General features: G+C 37.7%; 3 protein-coding genes across 5 annotated transcripts; all 3 read right to left on the minus strand.

The window, feature by feature from the left end:
- Window positions 1-1,681: 1,681 nt before the first annotated feature.
- On the minus strand, window positions 1,682-2,703 carry LOC111782063 (protein DOG1-like 4). Its single transcript, XM_023662840.1, has one exon. The coding sequence runs from the start codon at window positions 2,694-2,696 to the stop codon at window positions 1,881-1,883; it is 816 nt and encodes a 271-aa protein (XP_023518608.1). The 5' UTR covers window positions 2,697-2,703; the 3' UTR covers window positions 1,682-1,880.
- A 3,495-nt stretch (window positions 2,704-6,198) lies between these two features.
- LOC111781862 (SPX and EXS domain-containing protein 1-like) lies at window positions 6,199-15,185 on the minus strand. 3 transcript variants are annotated; one of them, XM_023662584.1, is made up of 13 exons: window positions 14,971-15,183; window positions 13,607-13,749; window positions 12,040-12,078; window positions 11,841-11,933; window positions 11,619-11,735; window positions 11,372-11,467; window positions 10,176-10,289; window positions 9,749-9,802; window positions 9,456-9,503; window positions 9,118-9,268; window positions 8,392-8,557; window positions 7,636-7,705; window positions 6,221-6,668 (listed from the first exon to the last, which is right to left on the minus strand). In XM_023662584.1, exons 2-13 carry the CDS (start codon window positions 13,691-13,693, stop codon window positions 6,411-6,413), a joined length of 1,293 nt encoding a protein of 430 aa, XP_023518352.1. In that variant the 5' UTR covers window positions 13,694-13,749; window positions 14,971-15,183; the 3' UTR covers window positions 6,221-6,410. The 3 variants fall into 3 exon arrangements, with proteins under 3 accessions (XP_023518353.1, XP_023518354.1, XP_023518352.1); XM_023662585.1 differs by lacking the exon at window positions 12,040-12,078 and having other exon boundaries at window positions 6,199-6,668; window positions 14,971-15,185; XM_023662586.1 differs by lacking the exons at window positions 12,040-12,078; window positions 13,607-13,749; window positions 14,971-15,183 and having other exon boundaries at window positions 6,199-6,668; window positions 11,619-11,749.
- Window positions 15,186-15,713: 528 nt separating this feature from the next.
- On the minus strand, window positions 15,714-17,522 carry LOC111781015 (transcription factor bHLH100-like). The gene is made up of 3 exons (XM_023661410.1): window positions 17,193-17,522; window positions 16,330-16,692; window positions 15,714-15,779 (listed from the first exon to the last, which is right to left on the minus strand). The coding sequence occupies exons 1-3, from the start codon at window positions 17,520-17,522 to the stop codon at window positions 15,714-15,716; spliced, it is 759 nt and encodes a 252-aa protein (XP_023517178.1).
- Between the last annotated feature and the right edge of the window lie 3,740 nt (window positions 17,523-21,262).

The following is a 21,262-nucleotide window of genomic DNA, read 5'->3' on the forward strand; positions in this document are numbered from 1 at the left end:
TGGTCACTTGTCGTGTCTCGACGGTTCATAACTTGGCTCTTTGGAGTACATCTCGATCTAGCTCTATTTGGGTACTCATCGCATCGCAATGACTCATAACTTAGCCATAACTTAGCTGCCCGAAGCTTACTTGAGCCAATATGGATTCTCTAGGGGCTATGGTTTATGGGCTTTATTGCAAGTGCTCGCCTTATGTTTTAGCTAGCTTCATGATCTATCACGCACAAAACTTACTAAGTGAGTATTGCTTTACTATTCCCTAGGTCTTGGCGGGTATGCATCATATCCATATATAAGTGACTATCACTTTCGGACACACCAATCATGTAGATATCACTTTCATATAAGTGACTATCACTTTCGGACACACCGACCATGTAGATATCACTTTCATACATGTAAGGAACACAAATAATATCGGGGGTTACACGTGCGTACATAACATATTGGAGAAGTAATCTATGATCATATGACATACAACATGTCTGAGGTACCAAATTAAAAATTATGGTTCAATAAAATAATGCACATAATACTTCATACTTATAATGAAATAAATTCCGTACGAAACGTACCTACATATAAATAATATTACATTCATGCTTACCATAGACGGTACATCATTGTGTCACATGAGTCATAAACATGGTCATATTAACATATCAATCATAGTCAAACATAAAATAAAGTACATGTATCATAGTTCATTCAAATATCGAAACATAAATATTAATACGTAAATAGGGTCATGGGGTACGTGATATTCGTTCATCAAATAATTACATCTAACATATCTTGTAGGCGTTTCAACAGTGTAAGTACGCTTATCGTTTTAGGTTAATGTAATACTCGAGTCTCTACCCCGATTAATTTTTTGACTTTTTCTTTTAAGCACAAACTTCTACAATTTTATTGAGGGTCTTAGCTGAATTTAAGGATGACGGAGGAGAAAAAAAAATGCTTAGAAAAATAGTGAACGTTGAATTTTTGGTGTGTGGTTCTTGGAAGAATTTCGCACAAGTTTCATAAGGCCCAGCGTCCTCGCTGGCGCTCGTTCCTTTCTCCAATTGACGTGGGACCCCGCCAAATCTATCCCATTTGGTGCCTAGCGTCTTTATTGGCACATCACCTCGTGACTACCCCCTTCGGGGAACAACCTCCTCGCTGACACGCCCACCACTAGTAGATATTGTCTTCTTTGGGGTTTCCCTTTCGGGTTTCCCTGTTTTGTTCTCCTCCTCAACAAGGTGGGATATCACAATCCACCCCCTCTAGGGCCCAGCGTTCTCACTAGCATTCGTTTCTTTCTCCAATCGATGTGGGACCCCCGCCAAATCCACCCCCTTGGGCCCAGTGTCCTTATTGGCACACCGCCTCGTGTCTACCCCTTCAGAGAACAACCTCCTCGCTGACACATCGTCCCATGTCTTGTTCTAATACCATTTGTAACAGCTCAAGTCCACCGCTAGCAGATACTGTTCTCTTTGAGCTTTCCCTTTCGAGATTCCCCTCAAGGTTTTAAAATGCGTCTACTAGAGAAAGGTTTTCACACTTTTATAAAGGGTGTTTTGTTCTCCTCCCCAATAAATGTGAGATATCACAACATGAAATCTACATGATGAGCCCTTACAACGCGTGGTGAGTATCTCAACTATAGCAAGAAGGGACTAGTTTACGACCGTCTGAGCATATGAAGATCATAAATTCCTCTATAAAAACAAAATGAGTAATGCCATATGACACAATTACATACCACCAACAACAAGAGAACTTATTGAATTGAGACAACAAAGAACACAACACAAATAACAAAACCAATACCTACCTTACTATTTCAAGATCAAACCATTTTATTTTCCAAAAACAAAACCATTTTTGGATCAATTTGGTTCCTTAGATCGTCGTCCACAATCTCTTTGCAATCCCCACTCATGAATCCTCAAGTGCAACTCCGCAGCCGCTATGAAAAAATGAACCGTTTGTGACTTTGTCAATATCCCAGCAATTTCCTTCAACGTTGTAAGCCTTAGTTCATCAGCCATTTTCACTATCTCTTTCAAACCATCTTCTCTTCTTCCCAAAGCCACCGTCAATTGCTCTTCCATTCTTGTCATGCACTCACCCGATGACTCTCCCCTTTCCCTTTTGGACTCACTCGCCACATGAGCCAACTCCACCATTGATGGATCAGCTATTGTCTCTTGATATTTCGCCATCTTTTCACTTATTTCCCTCTCTTTCTTAATCGTCGCCCTTTGTAACGTGTCGGTTTCCATGATTTGTTCGTAGGAGAGATCGGCTAGATCGCCCGTCGAGAGGCCGTGGATTAGCTCGGAAAGACGACCTTCGAGTTGGAGACCTGATTTCGAGTAGAGTAAGTGAAAAGCCATGCTTGGTCGCCATCCTCCTAGCCATAGGAATGTGTCTTCCAATGATGATATCCATGTTGGCTTTAGCATTGCCAATGCATCTTGGTCTATCCAATCGGATTTCACCTTGTAGTAATGCTCGTAACACTCCATGACTCGTTTGATTAGCATGTCGACATCGTTCGAACATGTTGTTGGATCGGCGTCGTTGGCTTTCGCTAGGGAAATGAGTTCACTCAGGTATTGATTTTGCTCGACCAACCAATTTTCGAAGAATTCTCGAAAGGTTTCGCTCTCGAGATTGCTTGACATTGTGTTGGTAGACATATTGAGATCTTTCGAGACAAAAATGGTTTGTGTTCATCTGATTCGTGTCGGGTTTTATATGTATTGATGATATGAGAAAAGACAAAGAATATTGATGTCATCCACTTGTTAGAAAAGTGATTCTCACATGAAAACACACCAAGAGGGGATGAAGTTGGATGAGTTTTGGTTTGGTTTTTTGCAACTCTCAACTTGCAAGTGGTAGAACTGTGGGCTCCTCCTTTTAAATGAACATGTTGTTTCTTGTTTTGGGTATTGATTCTTTTGAAGATAGGACAATCAATCTTCTAGATAGTAGTGCTTAGTTTGACACTTCTATAGATGTAAATTAGGGTTTTAATATAATTCGGTTTAGTTTTGATTGGATGTTTCAATTCAGAATTTCGATTCGACACTTGATAACCCTAAAAACTTTCTTGTGATATGGTTCTGTGAGATCTCACGTCGGTTGAAGAGGGAAACAAAACATTTTTTATAAAGGTGTGGAAACCTCTCCCTAACATACGTGTCTTTAAACAGTGAGACTGATAGTGATATGTAACGGGCTAAATAGAGCAATATTTGTTAGTGATGGGTTTTAGGCTGTTATTAATGGTATTAGAGCCAGACACGGGGTTGAAACTAAGCTCTAAAGGGGGGTGGATTGTGAGATCTCATACCTGTTGGAGAGGGGAACGAAACATTCTTTATAAGGGTGTGGTATAGAGGACACTGGGTGGTGTGGCAGCGAGGACGCTGGATCCTAAAATGGGGTGAATTGTGAGATCCCACATTGGTTGGAGAGGGGAACGGAACAATCTTTTATAAGGGTGTGAAAATCTCTCCCAGCAGACGTATTTTAAAATTGTGAGATTGACGTCGATACGTAATGGACTAAAACAGACAATATCTGGTAGCAGTGAGTTTAGGCTCTTATTAATGGTATTAAAGGCAGACACCGAGTGATGTGCCAGTGAGAACGTTGGGCCCTGAAGGAGGGTGGATTATGAGATCTCACATCGGTTGGAGAGATGAACGAAACATCCTTTATAAATGTGTGAAAACCTCTCCCTAACAGACGCATTTTCAACTTGAAGCTGATGACGATACGTAATGGGGTCAAACAGACAATATCTATTAGCGGTGCGTGCGTTTAGGTTATTATAGATCATTTATTCTCACTCACATGCTAAAGCGTATGACGGTTCATCCAAAAGCATATAATTTAATTAGTTGAGTTATGTTCAAATTAATCGGATAGTTAAAACGGTCATTTGCCCCAATAGGTCGGTAAGCTTCTACAAAAGGAGAAGACTAAAAAGAACATAAAAACAAAAACCAATGTGTTGGAAATTGGTAATTTCTTGTCTCTTTTGTCCCCGAAACTCGTGCTTCGAATCTCACTCCCTCTCTCAAACGCCAAATACTTAATTTAAAAGAAATACAATTCATTTATTTTCTAAAATATATATTTTTAATTTTTTTAAAAAAATTTAACCAATCATATTTTTATATGCATTTAATAAATATAAAATTTTAGTATGTATTAGGAGTTAAATTTTATGAGGGTGAAAATAGTAATTGGCCATGAGAATTCGAGAGATCCGATTACGACCAGAAGTGCACATCCAAACCCAACCAATCCCTTAGGTCTAGTTGGGTGACCCCCGGATGGTTCAACCTTAGCCAGGTTGGCCCTCGATCAATCTCGAAAGGTTGACCAAGGTTTCGATAAGTACTTTGAGAGTTGATTAAGTGAGTGAAATCAAACTTAAAGATGAAAGAAAAGACTAGGAGTTGGCTAATGACCGACCCTTTAGCAATCTTGTTGAGCTCGAGCGGGAGTGGTTGAGTGACTAGAAATGGATGCATCCTTTTACTATCTCTCACGCCCCCTAATTCTGCCATCTCGATAGCTAGTATTGTCAAAGAAAACTACACAAAAGTATTTTTTTTTTTTAAAGTAATTTCTCTTCAAGAGTGTTTTTTTTTTCTTTTAATGTTAATGGGTAGGTTTTATTTAGCTCAATGATCGTGAAAGTAGAGCGTTGAAATCAATTTTAGTTAGGTAACAGTTCAAGCACACAACTAGCAAATGTTGTCTTGTGACTTTTTCTTAAAGGGTCTCACCTCAAGATTTTAAAACTTGAGTGGGACCCCACAAATCGAGAAATGGTATCAGAGCTAGTCACCGGACGGTGCGAGACACTGGTTGGAGTAGGGCTGACCCTTTTCATAGTAGAAATATTTTAAAATCTCGAGGGAAGCCCTGGAACGAAAAGTCTAAAGAGGACAATAAAGTAGGAAGATTCAAAACGCTACTTCTTCCTTGAGAATATATAGTTTAAGTTATTGAGTTATGCTCAAGTTGACTGAAACGTGAAACCTTAACCCGAGTTAAAACGGAGTTGTTTGAATGGTTGGATTTGTGGCTCGGGGTGTCGGGGAATGGGGGAGCTGATTGTTTTTGACCAGCCGTGGTCTGTCATTTGCACAATAGGTCGGTAAGCTTCCACAAAAAGAAAGATAAAAGAAGACAGAACAAAAGACAAAACCAATGTGTTGGAAATTGGTAACTTCGTGTTTAAGAAATCATGTCTTCATATGCACATATAACCATATTATGTCTGTGTTGGGCAATACGATTTTAAAGATATAATATCCTAATAAAACCTAAAAACGAATGCGCCTATCACAAGCCTAACACACGACCCGAAGTACACGGAGTTACACCCAGATAAACTCTAGAAAAGTCAACCCAAAATATAACCGTTCAAGTTCACTGCTATCAGATATTGTTCTCTTTAGGTTTTCTTTTTCGAGATTTCTCTCAAGGTTTTTAAAACGTGTCTAGTAGAGAGAGATTTCCATACTCTTATAAAACATGTTTCGTTCTTCTTCCAAACCGATGTGGGATCTCACACAAAAGTTTGGCCCGGGCCCATTTGGTCGATCTCTTAAGCAGAAGTTTTGATATTTATAATGCAATTCTTGTGGTAGATTGTGTTTGTGTCGTTGAATCCAACCTTGATCAAGTTAGATTATAAAATGAATCAATTTAGAACAAGATTTCCAAATTTTGCTTCTAGATCTTTGATGTTAACGAGTAATTAAATTACAACTTTTACAACTTTATTTCTGGGTTTATCCAAATTTGCATAAGGAGGTGTTAATTTCTTTGATTCTATGAATTCTTGTTTCATCAAAAGGGGACGGGGACGAGGAATATAAGCTCGTCTCCAACCCTATTTATCTAACATAAAAAATATGTTCCTCACTCTCTCTCCAAGTCCTGATCTAAACAAGGCATCCCCTTCCCGGTTAAAGTGAATATCTCTAGTAAAAGAATTAATTTTTTCGTGTTATACAAACTCATTATATAAGATACCTCCACTTACATGTCTCGATCAGAATGACACCCAACCTTATCCATATAATATAATCTCTTTAGGTTATTACTTGAACATGGTCCTTCTATATGTCAACCAAATATTCAAACTTATAATCCTCGATGATTGATTAAGGGAACGATAAAGTTGTATTATGACAACAAATAAGCTATCAATATCGACGACAATGTACGATAGGATTACAATGCTCTTGCTCCATAATGTTCATTTAGAACTCAAAAATGTTAATCCATCTGTGAAGGAAAAGGACCTCTCCTCATAGACTAATGAAACAATTATTCAAAACAAATGCATCCACACAAAAATGCAACAATCAATGAAGTTCTTAAACATCATGGCTACTAGAGTTGAGTAACTTGTCTTCTTCGGTCGAGAGAGTACTCATTGAAATATGTACGTTCGGCTTCAAGTTCATCTTGCTCCACTCGTTTTCAACTCGGAAGAATATCCACTGGAAACGTCGAAAGATCTCTAACGCAGTGATCGCGAAGACCGTAAGATAATTGTGGCGAAGATGAGCAGATAACTTATAAGTCCATGTACACCGCAATATCAGATTACTTCCAAGTACCCAGACATAAACCTGAGTATCATTAAATCAATATAATCCAGCTAAATAGATATCATATTTCTGTCGAGAGGGTAATCTATTTGTGGTTTTTCGAATTACAACTCGAAAACTTTATGAATGAAATAGAACTTGGTTATCTAAGGAAATGCATGAAGCATTTTATGAATGAAATTGTAATGGCTCAAGCCCACCGCTAGTAGATATTGTTCTCTTTGAGTTTACCCTTTCAGGCTTCCCCTCAAGGTTTTTAAAACGCATCTATTAGGGAGAGGTTTCCATACCCTTATAAAGAGTGTTTCGTTCTTCTCCCCAACCAATGCGGGATCTCACAATCCACCCCCCTTCGAAGTACAGCGTCCTTGCTGGCACTCGTTCCCTTCTCCAATCGGTGTGGGACTCCCCCAATCCACCCCCCCCCTTCAGAGTCCAGCGCCCTTGCTAGCACGCCGCCTCGTGTCCACCTCCCTTTGGGACTCAGCCTCCCCTTTGGCACATCGCTCAGTGTCTGGCTCTGATACCATTTGTAATAGCCAAAGCCTACCGCTAGCAGATATTGTCTTCTTTGGGTTTTTCCTTTTGGGCTTCCCCTCAGCGTTTTCAAAATGCGTCTGCAAGAGAGAGGTTTCCACACCCTTATAAAGAATATTTTGTTCTCCTCCCCAACCAACGTGGGACCTCACAGAAACTATATTGGTGAAAAAAACCTTGAGGGGAAGTCTAGGGAGGACAATATCAGCTAGCGGTAGGCTCGGGCGGTTACAGAAAAGATGCTTGAAACAGGTTAAGCCAAGTGGCCAACGAGGAAGGTCATTAACAAAGCTCAGCAATAAGAAACTATTCCGTTCCCAAGTTCGGGTTTACGCAGCCCGTAAGTCCCATGTTAAATCAACAAGGATTGAATCTTATTAGAAAACCATGTAGATTGATGATTATGGCTGGCTTAAGAAAACAATTCAAGTGCTCGAATCAAGAACATTACCCATTTCTGCCCATATAGGAGATGCGATAAGAAGTGCGGTCGGTTGAACTTGAAAATCCGGGTGAAAGTGCTGTCATGAGATATAAACATAAGTAAGCATAACACAGGACCATTACAGCTAAGAATTTCTCCAGACACTTGCACAAGTAAACCGTACAAGCACATACAACCTCATAAAGCATGTTCTCTATAACGACCCTAGATTTCGGCTACCTAAAGTCGCTACCATCATCTTAGCCTAAGATCATATGCGGAATATAACTCTTAAAACATCATCATTTAAATAATAAATTTCAGAATAAACATACTTCATCCTTAAAAACAACGTCATAGTCTTACGTGCTCAAAACATAATTCAGAAATGAAAATAGAAAACGATAATGAAATAAATTCAAAAACATGAAATGCACAACAATCTATTTTAACCTAAGTCTAGGATGCCATGGTTTACTTGAAGTGAAGCCCGAAAGGGAAAGTCCATAGAGGACATTATCGGCTAGCGGTGGACTTGGGCCATTATATTCTCTTTTAACATGGATTATTATAATGACGCCAAGTTCCCCCTTCCGCTCTGTCCCCCTCCCCGACCCACCACCCTCACCCCGAAGTCAGAACGGCATTACAAAACGGCCAAGATTCACCGAAAAGCTATGAAAATGAATACCATATATAAATATTTATTTTCAACCAGGAACCCAACTATAGGAGGGAACAAAAAAACAGAACTGAAAAGAAAACACAGGGTAACTAGCATACCTCAAGTTCCAATCTCGTTTCACATCCCAGTAAAATGAGTATGACGAGTTCATAACACTCGATAGCAGCCACAGAGGTCGATAAACGTTGGTCCATTTATCAGGGAAGACATGGTATTTAAGGGCGGATAGACAAATAACCGGTACTGCAGTCGAGTATTTTAAAGCTGCAATGATAAGCAGATAGAATCACTATGTCATGACAAGCAACAGATTTGAAGCACAAGTACAGAAACAAATTCACGGAAGCTAGTTTGGGATGGTAAGGGGCTCAAGGAAATCAAATTCTTTCTTTCATCTCCCAAGACTGGAGCACCGGAGAGATTATGAAAAAAGAATCTTTTTCGGGCTGAATAAGTTTTACAAATGCATAACTACAGAACGCTTAGTTCGTGAACAGTCGTCATGCGCACAAGCTGGTCTGAACGCTCGTGGATATCAACCAACATAAAAGAGAAGCCCCGAGCATAGATGATTCTAACCGATCAATCCTATGAAAGTGTTTGCTTTCGAAGATCCTCTAATTACGAAAAAAATCGAAGAATTCTTTCAAGGTAAATAGAAACACATAAAGATTCGTGATATGGTTACGGCGTATGGCTTCTCGTTGGGGTCCCTTCACGGGAATTTTCCGTAAATGTCTCTTGCAAAATATACATATTAGAAAAACATAATTAAGACAAACATCGGGTTTTATAGAGACGGAACAATAATCATGAGATCTCACCATTCAAAAGGGTTGCTTTTTCCCCTGTATCCTTGTATTGTCGAAGACATTGGAACAAACGAAAAAGATAAGGCAAAACAAGGACCACAGGGATTGCAACAGAGTGACTTCCACAGACAGAATCAGCTTCAAACCATGCAATGGTGGCAACCTAAATAAGTTCGAACCGACATTATTCACAGACATAATAGCATAATCTCTTAACCCCTTCGTCCACCAGTTTGAAAAACGTAGGAATGCTATCAACATTTTAAAAAGAAAGCTAAAACGTGATCGAAGGAAAAGACGGTTGTAATCCACATAAATAATTAAGGCTAAGACTAAAGAAGAAAACCGACCTGTCTGTGAATCATTCGACACACTGATCTTTCCAAATCAGAAAACACCTGCAGCCAAAATAGCATTATAACACAATGAGATGTTTGTATTAAAAAATGATTCAGGAAACAGTTTCTGATCATGAATTCCCGAGGGCGAGTACGTATGTTTGACATTTACACCTTAAGCTATGATTCATGAAAATGGAAAAACACTCATAATCATTTGTATAAAACCGCCCTGTGGTACTACGACTATTATAAGCAGACAACAGATTTTGGAAAATTTTACTGAAGAACAGCAGGGTACAAACCTTTGACATTGAAGTCAAAATATCAGCTACAAAAAAATCAGCAAATGTAATGGCCTGCATTGGAAAAACATTAACAAATTAACATCCAGCCATAGCAACCTAACTCCAACAATTCATGTATAACAGTCGAAGCCCACCGCTAGTAGATATTGTCCTCTTTGGGCTTTCCCTTTCGGGCTTTAAGGTCGTGGAACTATTTTAGCCAAAAATACATATGAAACTCGACCTTAAAATAAAGAAAGTATATTCATTTCAACGGCACAAACATTTTGAATCGACAAAGAATATTCTATATGCATTTTTTTGCATTAAAAAGTTGTGTATTGTCAGCTTTTCCTAACATTGAACATCAACTTCAAGGCTAGAAAAGGAAAAAAAAAAAGTAATCCGTATTTTACACTTTAACAGACTTGACCAGAAAACTTACCTGCAGTGGTACAACTATTCGCCAAAGAGTCCTTAGTAAGAAAAATCGAGATGACAAATAAAATATTTCGAAAGGGAAAACCAAAATTATCACAACAGCGAGATATAAGAGAACCTGCACGAAAAGTAAATAAACTTAATGTCATTTCGTCTACAGATAAGTAACCATAAAAAGATAGCCAGCTCAAATCTACATATCGTAATTGGAATACAATCATCGTCTAACGTGCGCTAATACCTTATTCTATAAAGAAGTATCCTTGAGAGCTAACGTAACGCAAACTTGCGTGCAACAGGCATATTAGTTATGTGATGCACATCTCATAAAAAAAGAAAAAACTAAAATTTTTCACAGGTTTAGGGTTCTATGAAGCCATATCAAAGCAAGTATCATATCTAAGTAAACATGTTTTCCATGTCTAAGTAAATATGTTTACCATGTCAAAGTGATAAATAAAGCTGTAATTATGTATAACTTTGGCAATCAACAAGCATCATACAACAGAACTTGCAAAAGGCCAATTCTAACGAGTTCAAAACGAAAAATGAACTTCCAAAAAACTAAAATAGGCTAAAGTATAGAACTTTGTACTTTGTTTCAAAAATACTCGTCAACCTTCAAAAGTTTCAGTAGTACCTATAGACTTTAAAAAAACGTTCAAAAGTATCCTTACCGTACAACCTTATTAAAACATTTAAGTCCCAATAGGTCCCTGGGTATTTTCATTATTCTCCTTTCTTCTTGAAACCTATATACCTTGATTGAAAGAGTAATTTTAGAGATTGGGGAATTCAAGGAGAGTAATAAGGTATTGAAGAAGAGAGGAAAAAGGGTAAAACAGGGAAGAGTTAAGTTATATGATTGAAGCATAGGAGAGAGAGAATGGAAGAGGGAGGCGATGTGGTGTAGATAAACAATTTCTATCCATAAACTAACCGTAAAAGAATTTTTTTTAAAAGGGTTAAGGGTATTAATGCAGCTTTTGGATGTTCAGAGGTATTTTTTAAATGTGTTACTTATGGTTTACGCCATATACTAATGGTTAGGGTAAACTTTTGAAAGTTTATGGTATTCATCAAATTTTTGAAAGTTTAAGGATATTTTTGAAACAAAGTACAAAGTTCACCGACGTTTCCTATAATTTAGCCATAAAAATATTCGTCAAATACTAATAAAAGAAGGGGTATCTATTACACTGGTTGTGATGCAGCTAGTGATACTTCTCCACAAGAGTAAAGATACAGGTAGGCTGTCATGCTAGTTGGGACAACAATAGTCATCCATGTTGCACACTACAAAAGAAATTTAGTCACGATTACAGATGGAGTTAGTAGATACAGTACACAAAGTATAAATAGCAGGTCATAATAGGGAAAAATATACTATAATAGCTTTGAGAACGATTTTGAATGACGAAGAACGTGCATGACTAAGATTTTTTACCTTCCAAATTTCATGGTGAGTAAGATGATTCTGATCGAGTTCAAATATCTTTGCGTAATTAACGTTAGACTGGGAAAAGAACCATAAGTTAATTCCCCACAGCCAAACCATCATAGTCTGCAGTACCAAAACTAAAAAGTCTATTAGTAATCATACAAAAGTAATGATAATAATGGTAAAAAACATATTCAAGAGGCATTTACAGAGGAGAAATTCACTCACCACCAGAAGAAGAGGATTATAATACAAAAATGCCTCGTAGAGAAACAGGTCGCGCACGTCTGCACTCATTCTCATAACAGAATCCCAGCCGATCTGTATTCGAACAAAACCATGGTGAAAAGCAAATCAGATCAACTCATCTGCAACAAACTACTATTCTCAGTTAACCATTAAACCATAATGATCCAATAGAACCAACCTTGCAACAAACTACACCCCAGAAGATGAACAAGAAAACCTGGGCATTAATCGTAATTAGTATTCTAAACAGCAAGGGAAAGAAAATAAATTAAAAGGAACAAAAGAAAATAAAGGAAGGCACATTACTAGGTCAGCATTAAAACTTCTACATGCGAGTCCAAAAAAATAAGAGAAAATATAATTTTGGTCCTTATTGATCTAATGTATTCCTAAGTTTGATAAATGTAGACACTCTGCTAATATTTAATTCCATTTTCAATATTATAGTGCTCGCGGAGGTGGGGTTTAGAACATAACTCTGTAATAGCTCAAGCCGATATTGTCCTCTTTAGGTTTTCCCTTTCAAGCTTCCCCCCACGGTTTATAAAATGCGTCTGCTAGGGAGAGGTTTCCACACCCTTATAAAGAATGATTGGTTCCCCTCTCCAACCAATGTGGGATCTCACAATCCACCCCCCTTCCAGGCCCAGCGTCCTCGTTGACACTCATTCCTCTATCCAATCGACGTGGGATCTCACAATCCACTCCCCTTCGAGGCTCAACGTCCTTGCTGGCACACCGCCCGATGTCTGGCTCTGATACCATTTGTAATAGTCCAAGCCCACCGCTAGCCTATATTGACCTCTTTGGGCTTTCCCTTTCGGGTTTCCCCTCAAGGTTTTTAAAACGCGTCTGCTAGGGAGAGGTTTCTACACCCTTATAAATAATATTTGGTTCCCCTCTTCAACCGATGTGAGATCTCACAGTTCACCCCCCCTTTGGGACCCAGCGTCCTCACTGCACTCGTTATCCTCTCCAATCGGCGTGGGATCTCACAAACTCTCTTAGAGGAAGTAGAGATTCCTTATTCACAAAACTATACTCTTAAAAAAAAATTGATCTCATTTTTTAGCAGTCCTTTTATTATGAAGGATTATTATTCATACAAAATAATGTGCCATGTGAGTTTGGAAATCCATGATGTTTCGAACCAAACGATTGATAATTTGCACAATTTTCCCGTCTCCAACAACTTGTTTCTCTCTTCAAAGTGTCTTCATCCTCTCTTACTTCTCTCTTTTCCTTCCTGTCCATTGAACTCTCCTCTCTTCCTCCCTCCAATCTCTTTGAAAAACTCTCTCTTCTTCTAAAATGTTAAATAAAAAAGAATTTATTTCAAAATATATATATTTCCGCAATCGAAGTCCTGATACTCATAGCTTCTTCCCCAGGGATATTGAGCAGATCCCCGAACAATATATATATTTATGCAATCGAAGTCCTTAGAGAAACATAAATTTCTATCTTTGCCACTACTTTCAAATGAAGCATAGAATAGATTAAGAAGAATGCAAGAAAATATAGGTAACTTTCTAAACATAGACAACTTGGATGTTGAAACCATTACTCAAAACTCAATTTGTTGTTCCTATGGCATCAACGATCATAATGAAGACATGGTGGATACATTTTTTTTTAATATGGCACCTGAAGCTAAGTTCTCTTCAAAAGGAGAAATTCTTAAAAGAACATAACATAAAAAGCTTAATGTGGTACATTTTTTTGTTAGAAAAATAACTTCAAACCTTGGATCTCCATAACAAAATAGGAGATGGAACTATGACTGTAGGATTCATTGTTAACATGGTACTCTTCAAATCATCTGCCTCCATTGAATTCAACAAAGTTTCGTCCACACCATTCCCTGTCTCAGTCCCAGACAAATATTCTGCAAAAAGAATGTGTCATTGATAGATTAGACCCTACGAATGAAATGACGGACAAAAATCATAAAAAACGAACCAAAAGGAACTAGTAAAAGGGCCTTATGATTAACTCCCCACATTATATCCATTACTCTCATGCCCTAACGTGTTGTGCAGTTCCTACACTAAGATCCAATGATGTTAAAAGGGCCTTATGCATATATCCTACCGCGTTTTGGTATGAGTGAAAAAACAAAAACAAACAGAAACGTGACTGAAAGATATAGGGAGGGAGTGAGCCCTTGTCTTTGAAGAGACAGACCTAATGTAACAACCCAAGCCCACCGCTAGCAGATATTGTCCTTTTTGGGCTTTCCCTCAAGGTTTTTAAAACGCATTTGCTAAGAAAAGGTTTCCAGCTACGGAATACTTCGTTTCCCTCTCCAACCGATGTGGGATCTCACAATCCACCCCCTTGGGTGCCCAGCGTCCTCGTTGCACACTTTTTGGTGCTTGGCTCTGATACCATTTGTAACAGCCCAAGTCCACCGTTAGCAGATATTGTCCTTTTAGGCTTTCCCTTCTTGGCTTCCCCTCAAGGTTTTTAAAATGCGTCTGCTAGGAAGAGGTTTCCACACCCTTATAAGTAATGTTTCGTTCCCCTCTCCAACCGATGTGGGATCTCACACTTAAGGAAGAGGCTCTGGTTTCATCGGCGGTGAAGTAATTGCAAATTCAGTGTCTGAAGAGGAATGGCCAGAAGATCAAAGAAGGAACTCTAGGATCAGGTGAGAAAGGCCAACGGCAGATCTGTGGACCAAATTATCATCTCTACTACAAGTCTTCTACAGAGATTCAAAATTGAGTTCGAAATCCCACTTTCAAGAACTCAATTCAATCCCAATTTTCCTCCCTACAAATTCCATATAATTTCATAACTTATTATTAAAGAAAAACACCATATCTATCTATATGCGACTAATAAGACAACCAAGCGACAACACAAAACTCATCAGAGGTACTTTCTTCACCAAAATCAACAACATCTAGAGGCAAAATTTACAAATAGCTTCCGATACAACAACACCCAGAACAAAATAATCATAATTAAGCAGCACAGATCGATACCCATCTCCAAAAGTAAAGGAAATTTAAGATGAGGACATAAAAAACACGCCAATGGGAGAGAGATTAACAACAAAAAAACAGAGTAATAGGGTTAGATCAGATCCGAAGAGACTTACAGCGAAAGATTGAATGACAAAATGCGAAGCTGTTTAGAGCCCGATGGATCGCCCCCCACCCAATCTGGCGCGAAGGGTTGGAGGCTAAATAACGATTTTCATATATATGAGATTTGAATAAAGATTAAGCAGAAGAGAAAGCGTGAAATGCAAAGAACAAAACGTCCTCCGTGCAAGTTAAAAACTTCAGCTTGCTTCCGTTTTGAATTTCATTTTTTCACATTTTCTTCCATTCCTAAACAAGGGAAGAATTGAATTTTTGGTTCACAATTTTTTATGACAAAGTATCAAATTAATTTTTTTAAAAAATGTTTAGGGTCACGGTCGTACATTTTCAACTGTGTGGCATGATGATCTTGACCCACTCACAATCGGTCATAAAAGGATCCAATCCCCATATTTATTTTTCGCCCAGCTTTGTGGTTATATCAGACCCAAGACGAGGTTTGTCTTCGCCCACCGAACATAACTTGTGCGGAATCTAAGGTTGTTTGTCCACACACGCCACCTATGCGTACCATCATAGCTCATTCAAGTATGCCATCGGGCTCGTGTGTAGTTCATAATAAAAGGACATTTCAAACATCCATCCATCTAATTTCTATCGAGGCATTGAACCATCCCATGTCATTCCATATCAGACAGCGAGTGTCGATACTATATTTTTCATCCATTAAAATTTTTAATATTATTAATATTATAAGTTAATTTTGTGGTGCACATTCATTCACCCTCCCTCTCTCTCATGGGAACATCTCCAATATCTTAATACTCACCATTTCAGGCTCCATTCTACAGCTGCTTTCCATCTGTCACATAAAAATTTCATAATTACATTAATTTTATATAATCTTTACATTAATTACATACGCTAAAAAAATTCGATAATCAGAAAAACTCGATCAATCCAACACAACCCGTAAAAATTGATAGGTTTTAGTTGGATTATGAACTCAAATCAGATTCAAATAAAATAAATATTTAATATATTCAGATGATTACACGAACCCTGCTCCGATTTATTTTTAATTTTAAAATATATATTATTTTCGAAATCCATGAGTAGCAAATCTTAAATTATATGTTTGATAATAATATTTTAGTTTTATTAAAAATAAATTTTTTGAATAAATGACCTGAATAACTCGAACCAATCAACTCAAAATATTTTAGCTCGGTTAGATTTATTATTTAACAAGAGTTGTTCGGGTTGAAAAAACAAGTGAATTGGATCTAAAAAATGTCTCAACCCGATCTAATCTGATTTACGAACACCCTTAGTTCATCTCGTATATTATAAAAGAAATAATTGTAATTAAATAAGCTAAATTAGAATAATAATAATAATAATAATATTACCTGTAGATGCAGATTATGGAAAACCTTTCCATCAAATGACTCAAAAGAAGAAGCATTCCAAAGAAGAAGACCATCTTCCTCCAAGCAAACCAAAAGGTCGGACAGGGAATTCCGGTGGCCGCCGTCGATATCGGTGCATATCTGAACCGCCATTTCCCGACGACCGAGTCGACTTGCTGAAATGATTGAGGAGGAGCTTGTAGCTGCACATTTCTTCCTTTTCTCCTCGTCACTATCAACTTCCTGTCCAACCATGGCTGTCATGAGCTCTTCTTTCTTCCTCATCAGCCCCTCCACCTGCTGCTGTAGCTCCGGTATGTAGCTCAATATCCTCGAGATCGTCGCCGGGTTGCTCAATTTCTTCTGAAAAATAAAATACCGTTAAACCAAAATTCAATAAGTTACCGAACGAAGCGCATATATAATTCAATGATCAAGATACTATTTTTTAAAGTCAAGTTAAAAAAAATCTAATAACTCGAAAAACATGAACCCGACCCAACCTGAATTTATTGTTATTTTTAAAAAATACAATATATATATATTTTTTTATTATTTATTCTCCCACCACCTCAAAAATAAGTTTTAAGAATTACAAATCTTAATTAAAAAATATAAAAATAAATTTTATTTTTATTAAAAAATTAAATAAATGAGTTGAACGACCCAAGGGAATTCAACCCAAAAGTTTATGATCATGTTAGATTGGGTTCATAATTTAATAAGGACGGTTTAGTTTGAAAAAATTTACAAGTTAATTCTAAAAGTATTCGAACCTGATTTAACCCAATCTACGGATGCTCTAAGTTTGAATTTATGAAATACTAATAATTGTTAGTCCATACTCTTAAGAGAAGCCATACCATATGATAGGTGGAGGGAAGAAGGGAGCGGAGAGACGAGTAGAGAGAGTTGATCTTCTTACGACGATCGCGCTCACTAGCATTATGGCTAAGTTTCTTGGCCACATTTGAGACCTTGGTGCTACCATCTAGCAATGGGGTAGCAGTGGATGGATAGTTGTCGAGCTCGACATGGGGTAGCTGCAATGGCGGTGGAGAGAATTGAACGTGAAATGAATGATCGGAGGGCTCAAAGAGAGAGAAGTGATAGTTGTGTTGGTGATGGAAAGAGATGGGATCATCTAATGGCCATTGATGAGGAGAAAACAAAGGAGAGGAAGCTACCAACATGATGATGATATGAAAGTTGATGCATAAAGTGAAATGGAGATGCCCTTGTCTTTCCCTTTTATAAAAATATAGATTCTCCACGTGTTCGTAAAATCTATTCGTTATTATTCTATAATCACGACTCGAATTTTGAAGTTTTGAAAACCTGGTCGAGACTAACAAACTGGGCAATGAAAACATGTTGCAATAAAATTTTATTTGATTTAAAATCAATTCATTGACCGTTTAAACCAATGTAAAAACGTTTACAAATACATATATATTATGTTGTTTACGAAGAAGGGAACGAGTACGAGATACAAAAATGCATGATGGACACAATAGGCGTGTTAGGTCGACACCCTCGTCTCGACCAATAGCATCAGTCACCAAGAAAAACAAATGTAGGAAGGGTGAGTATAAAATTACATCGAGTTAGTAATCTATTTGTAGGTTCCTAGCACAGCTTTAACCTAGTAGTTGAATACGAGCTTTTTCTTGAGGCTTTTGCAGAAGTGTCCGAGGACTTACAAACCCCGAAAAATAGTAAAATGGGCAAAATTAACATTTTTCCCAATTGACTTTGACGGATATTTTTTTAATTTTATTTTTCTAAGTCCTTGGAACTATTCCAAGCGTTTTTATCTTCTACGTCTTTTGAAATTCGGTTTCTAAGGCTTTCAATAAAATCTCAGAAGTTTAAAAATCAAAGAGAAATAAGAAAACTTAAATATCGGTCAGACTCAGGCGTTACAAGAAAACAAAACGTAGATTAGTAGCTACGCATTGAACTATGCCGTGAACAGGTTGAGAGGCAGAAATAGTAATCAATGTTGGTAACATTTCTTAGAGCTTATGTATAATTATGTGATGAATGTGAGGATTGTACATGCATATCTATCGTGTATTGTTAGATATGTGTCGATATATGTGTGACCCCATTAGTTCGTTACTTAACTGAGTATTTTTAATACTTAATATTTTTCAAGCAACAAGGACATATAAGGCGTTTGCTAACCAAATTAAACAAATTGTTTTTACAAGTACTAGCAGTGCCACAATCGCACTCTTGTGGCAGCTAGACAGTGATTGTGCGACACTTGTTCTAACTCAACGAACAAGTCAACCATACGGAAGTTGGACTTTGTAGACAACCTTATTGTATGATCGAGCCTCGATCATGTTTGGAAGAAATATTTTATAAAACGTGAGCGACGAAATGCGATAAAAAAATTTGAAAGAAATCAATGTTATAAGCTAAAAGCGAATAAGTAATTGACATGATTTTAGTGACAGGTTATACACCACCAAATTGACACAACAAGAAATAGTAGAGATCTATTTAACATGAAAACAGGTAAAAGTGGTTTGGAACGAGCATGCGGTCATAGACAACACGTCTTAGACAAACATGACCGAAACATTCGATATACGGCGACAGGCAACACGCCTTAGACAAATATGACCATGACAAATAGCATACGTATGGTAATAGCCAACGGAGAAGTTGTAGAAGTCGGCTCGTTATCTTTATTATACTAACCTAATCAACTTTGACACTTGTATTTGTTTATTATTTTGATATTACATGTAAGGATGAGCTTGTGGAAGAGGGGCCTTATCCACGCGCAGATTGGGATGGTTTCGTAGGATCCTCGTGCCATTCGATGACATGCACAGGCCGGCGCCGGCAGCTCCACACGCATCGTCGCTCCTTGCTTACGCTGTCCCAGGCGCTGCACACAACCAAAGAATATATTATTCACTTTTAGTTTAATATATACTCATCATCAAACTTGTCCCATTACATATAAACTAATATTTGTTTCCTTTCCATTTTCTATTCTATTCTTTTCAAATCCACCTCCTTCGGAGTCCAGCGTCCTCGCTCGCACTCATTCCTTTCTCCAATGGATGTGGGACCTCCACCAAATTCACCCCCTTTGGGGCCCGTGTCCTTATTGGCACACAGCCTCGTGTCTACCCCCTTTTGGGGGAAGAGCGAGAAGGCTAGCACATCGTTCGGTGTCTAATTCTGATACCATTTGTAAAGACCCAAGCCCACCGTTAGCCGATATTATCCTCTTTGAACTTTCCCTTACGGGCTTCCCTTCAAGGCTTTAAAACGCGTCTGCTAGGGAAAGGTTTCCACACCCTTATAAAGAGTGTTTTGTTCTCCTCCTCAACCAATGTGGGACATCTCAGTAAATTTGGTTTAGGTCAAATTCGACTAATTTACATGCTAATTTTGTTTCCTTCACCAACCCACGAAGTCATTGTTATCTTCATAAGCACCGTCCACAGGAACCGGCCACGCCCCAGAAGGGATAGGGTAGAAGATTCGCCTATGTGTTTAACTATCTATGTTACCGATTCACGATTTTGTATGTGCTTATTCATATTATCATGTAACTATGGAGGAGCTACTAGAGGGTTGCCAAATTAACCTCTAACGAGGAGTCTATTATGTCTGACCCACATATATATTTCAGATGGTTCAAATACAAGGTCGCTCTCCTATTTTATGATTACGTTACATTATTACGTTACAATATTTAGGGTTCCAGAGGATTGCCAACTAATCTCTAACAACAAGGAGTCTATTATGACTAACTCCCATATGTCACTCCTCTCGTGTTTAAGATGTTATTAGGTTAATATGATGAGGCTGTAGCAGGTTGCCAACTAACCTCTAGCAGTGATGAGTCTATTATGATTGGCTTTTAGGCACGAGGTCTCCCCTTTCATGTTTATGATGTTATCCATTACTATGATTGGGCTACTAGAGGGTCGGTAATTAACCTCCCGAGGCCTTGAGTCTATTATGATTGACCCACTGTATATTGATTAGACAGGGAACTAGTTAGTTGCATACTTAGATCGATTAAGCCTAGACATGTGACATTTATGTTTCAAGACATGTATTAATGAATATATAGGCCGAGTGCATACTAAGTGCCGTTATATTATTTTTAAGTAATTATGACTTTACAAGAGGGCTACTCACTAAGTATTTTTATACTCATCCGTACTATTTTTTATTTCAGATGATCCCTAAACTTACACGACGTGTGACAAGGCATTTTAGAGCTACGATAACAGATAGAGAAACCAAGTCTTGTGCTAGGTTCTAGTAACCTTCGCCCATATTTTAAGTTTCCATTAGTCATAAATTATATTGCACGTGATTACATTTCTCAATTTCAACATCGAGATATTTTTAAATTCTCATCTCATGTCTTTCTGTAATGACCCAAGCCCACCGCTAGCAGATATTGTTCTCTTTGGGCTTTCCCTTCTGAGCTTCCCCCTCAGTATTTTTAAAACACGTCTACTAAAAAGAGATGTTCACACCCTTATAAAAATGTTCCGTTTCCCTCTCTAACCGATGTGAGATCTCACATTTTCGTTTTTCCAGATAAAAGCAAGAGCCTCATGTAGAGATGACGAGACCATCTAAATACATAGTTTTATTGTCATGTTATCAAGAACACTACTTTTTTTTGGACGTTTGTTCATTTGAAAACTAAGAATCCCGATCCTCGAGATCGCTTTTCATCGACCCCTATGCACATTTGAATCCTTAATTCATTAGGTTGATTAATTATTTCAAATTAATGTTAGAGATAAATATAATTAATGTTACATATTACAATTTTAAAAACATCTTTGCCTCTAATCTTTTTATTTGATGGTATAATAATATTAATAATAAAGCATATAATATTATATCCATTCTCTCTTTTCTTTTCCTACAACGG

The sequence above is a fragment of the Cucurbita pepo genome, chromosome LG19, assembly GCF_002806865.2.
Source record: "Cucurbita pepo subsp. pepo cultivar mu-cu-16 chromosome LG19, ASM280686v2, whole genome shotgun sequence".
NCBI lineage: Eukaryota > Viridiplantae > Streptophyta > Magnoliopsida > Cucurbitales > Cucurbitaceae > Cucurbita > Cucurbita pepo.

Bases quoted from the DNA above. Each gene is read 5' to 3' on its own strand.
- LOC111782063 (XM_023662840.1), bottom strand. From the start codon at position 2,696: ATGTCTACCAACACAATGTCAAGCAATCTCGAGAGCGAAACCTTTCGA.
- LOC111781862 (XM_023662584.1), bottom strand. From the start codon at position 13,693: ATGGAGGCAGATGATTTGAAGAGTACCATGTTAACAATGAATCCTACA. The intron at 10,290-11,371 runs GTGTAATAGATA...CTTTTCGTGCAG, and splicing joins CACTAGCTGCATCACAACCA to GTTCTCTTATATCTCGCTGT. The intron at 9,504-9,748 runs GTTTGTACCCTG...TTTTGGCTGCAG, and splicing joins TTTTGACTTCAATGTCAAAG to GTGTTTTCTGATTTGGAAAG.
- LOC111781015 (XM_023661410.1), bottom strand. From the start codon at position 17,522: ATGTTGGTAGCTTCCTCTCCTTTGTTTTCTCCTCATCAATGGCCATTA. The intron at 16,693-17,192 runs GTATGGCTTCTC...TTTATTTTTCAG, and splicing joins TTCCCTCCACCTATCATATG to AAGAAATTGAGCAACCCGGC. The intron at 15,780-16,329 runs GTAATATTATTA...TTTATGTGACAG, and splicing joins TCCATAATCTGCATCTACAG to ATGGAAAGCAGCTGTAGAAT.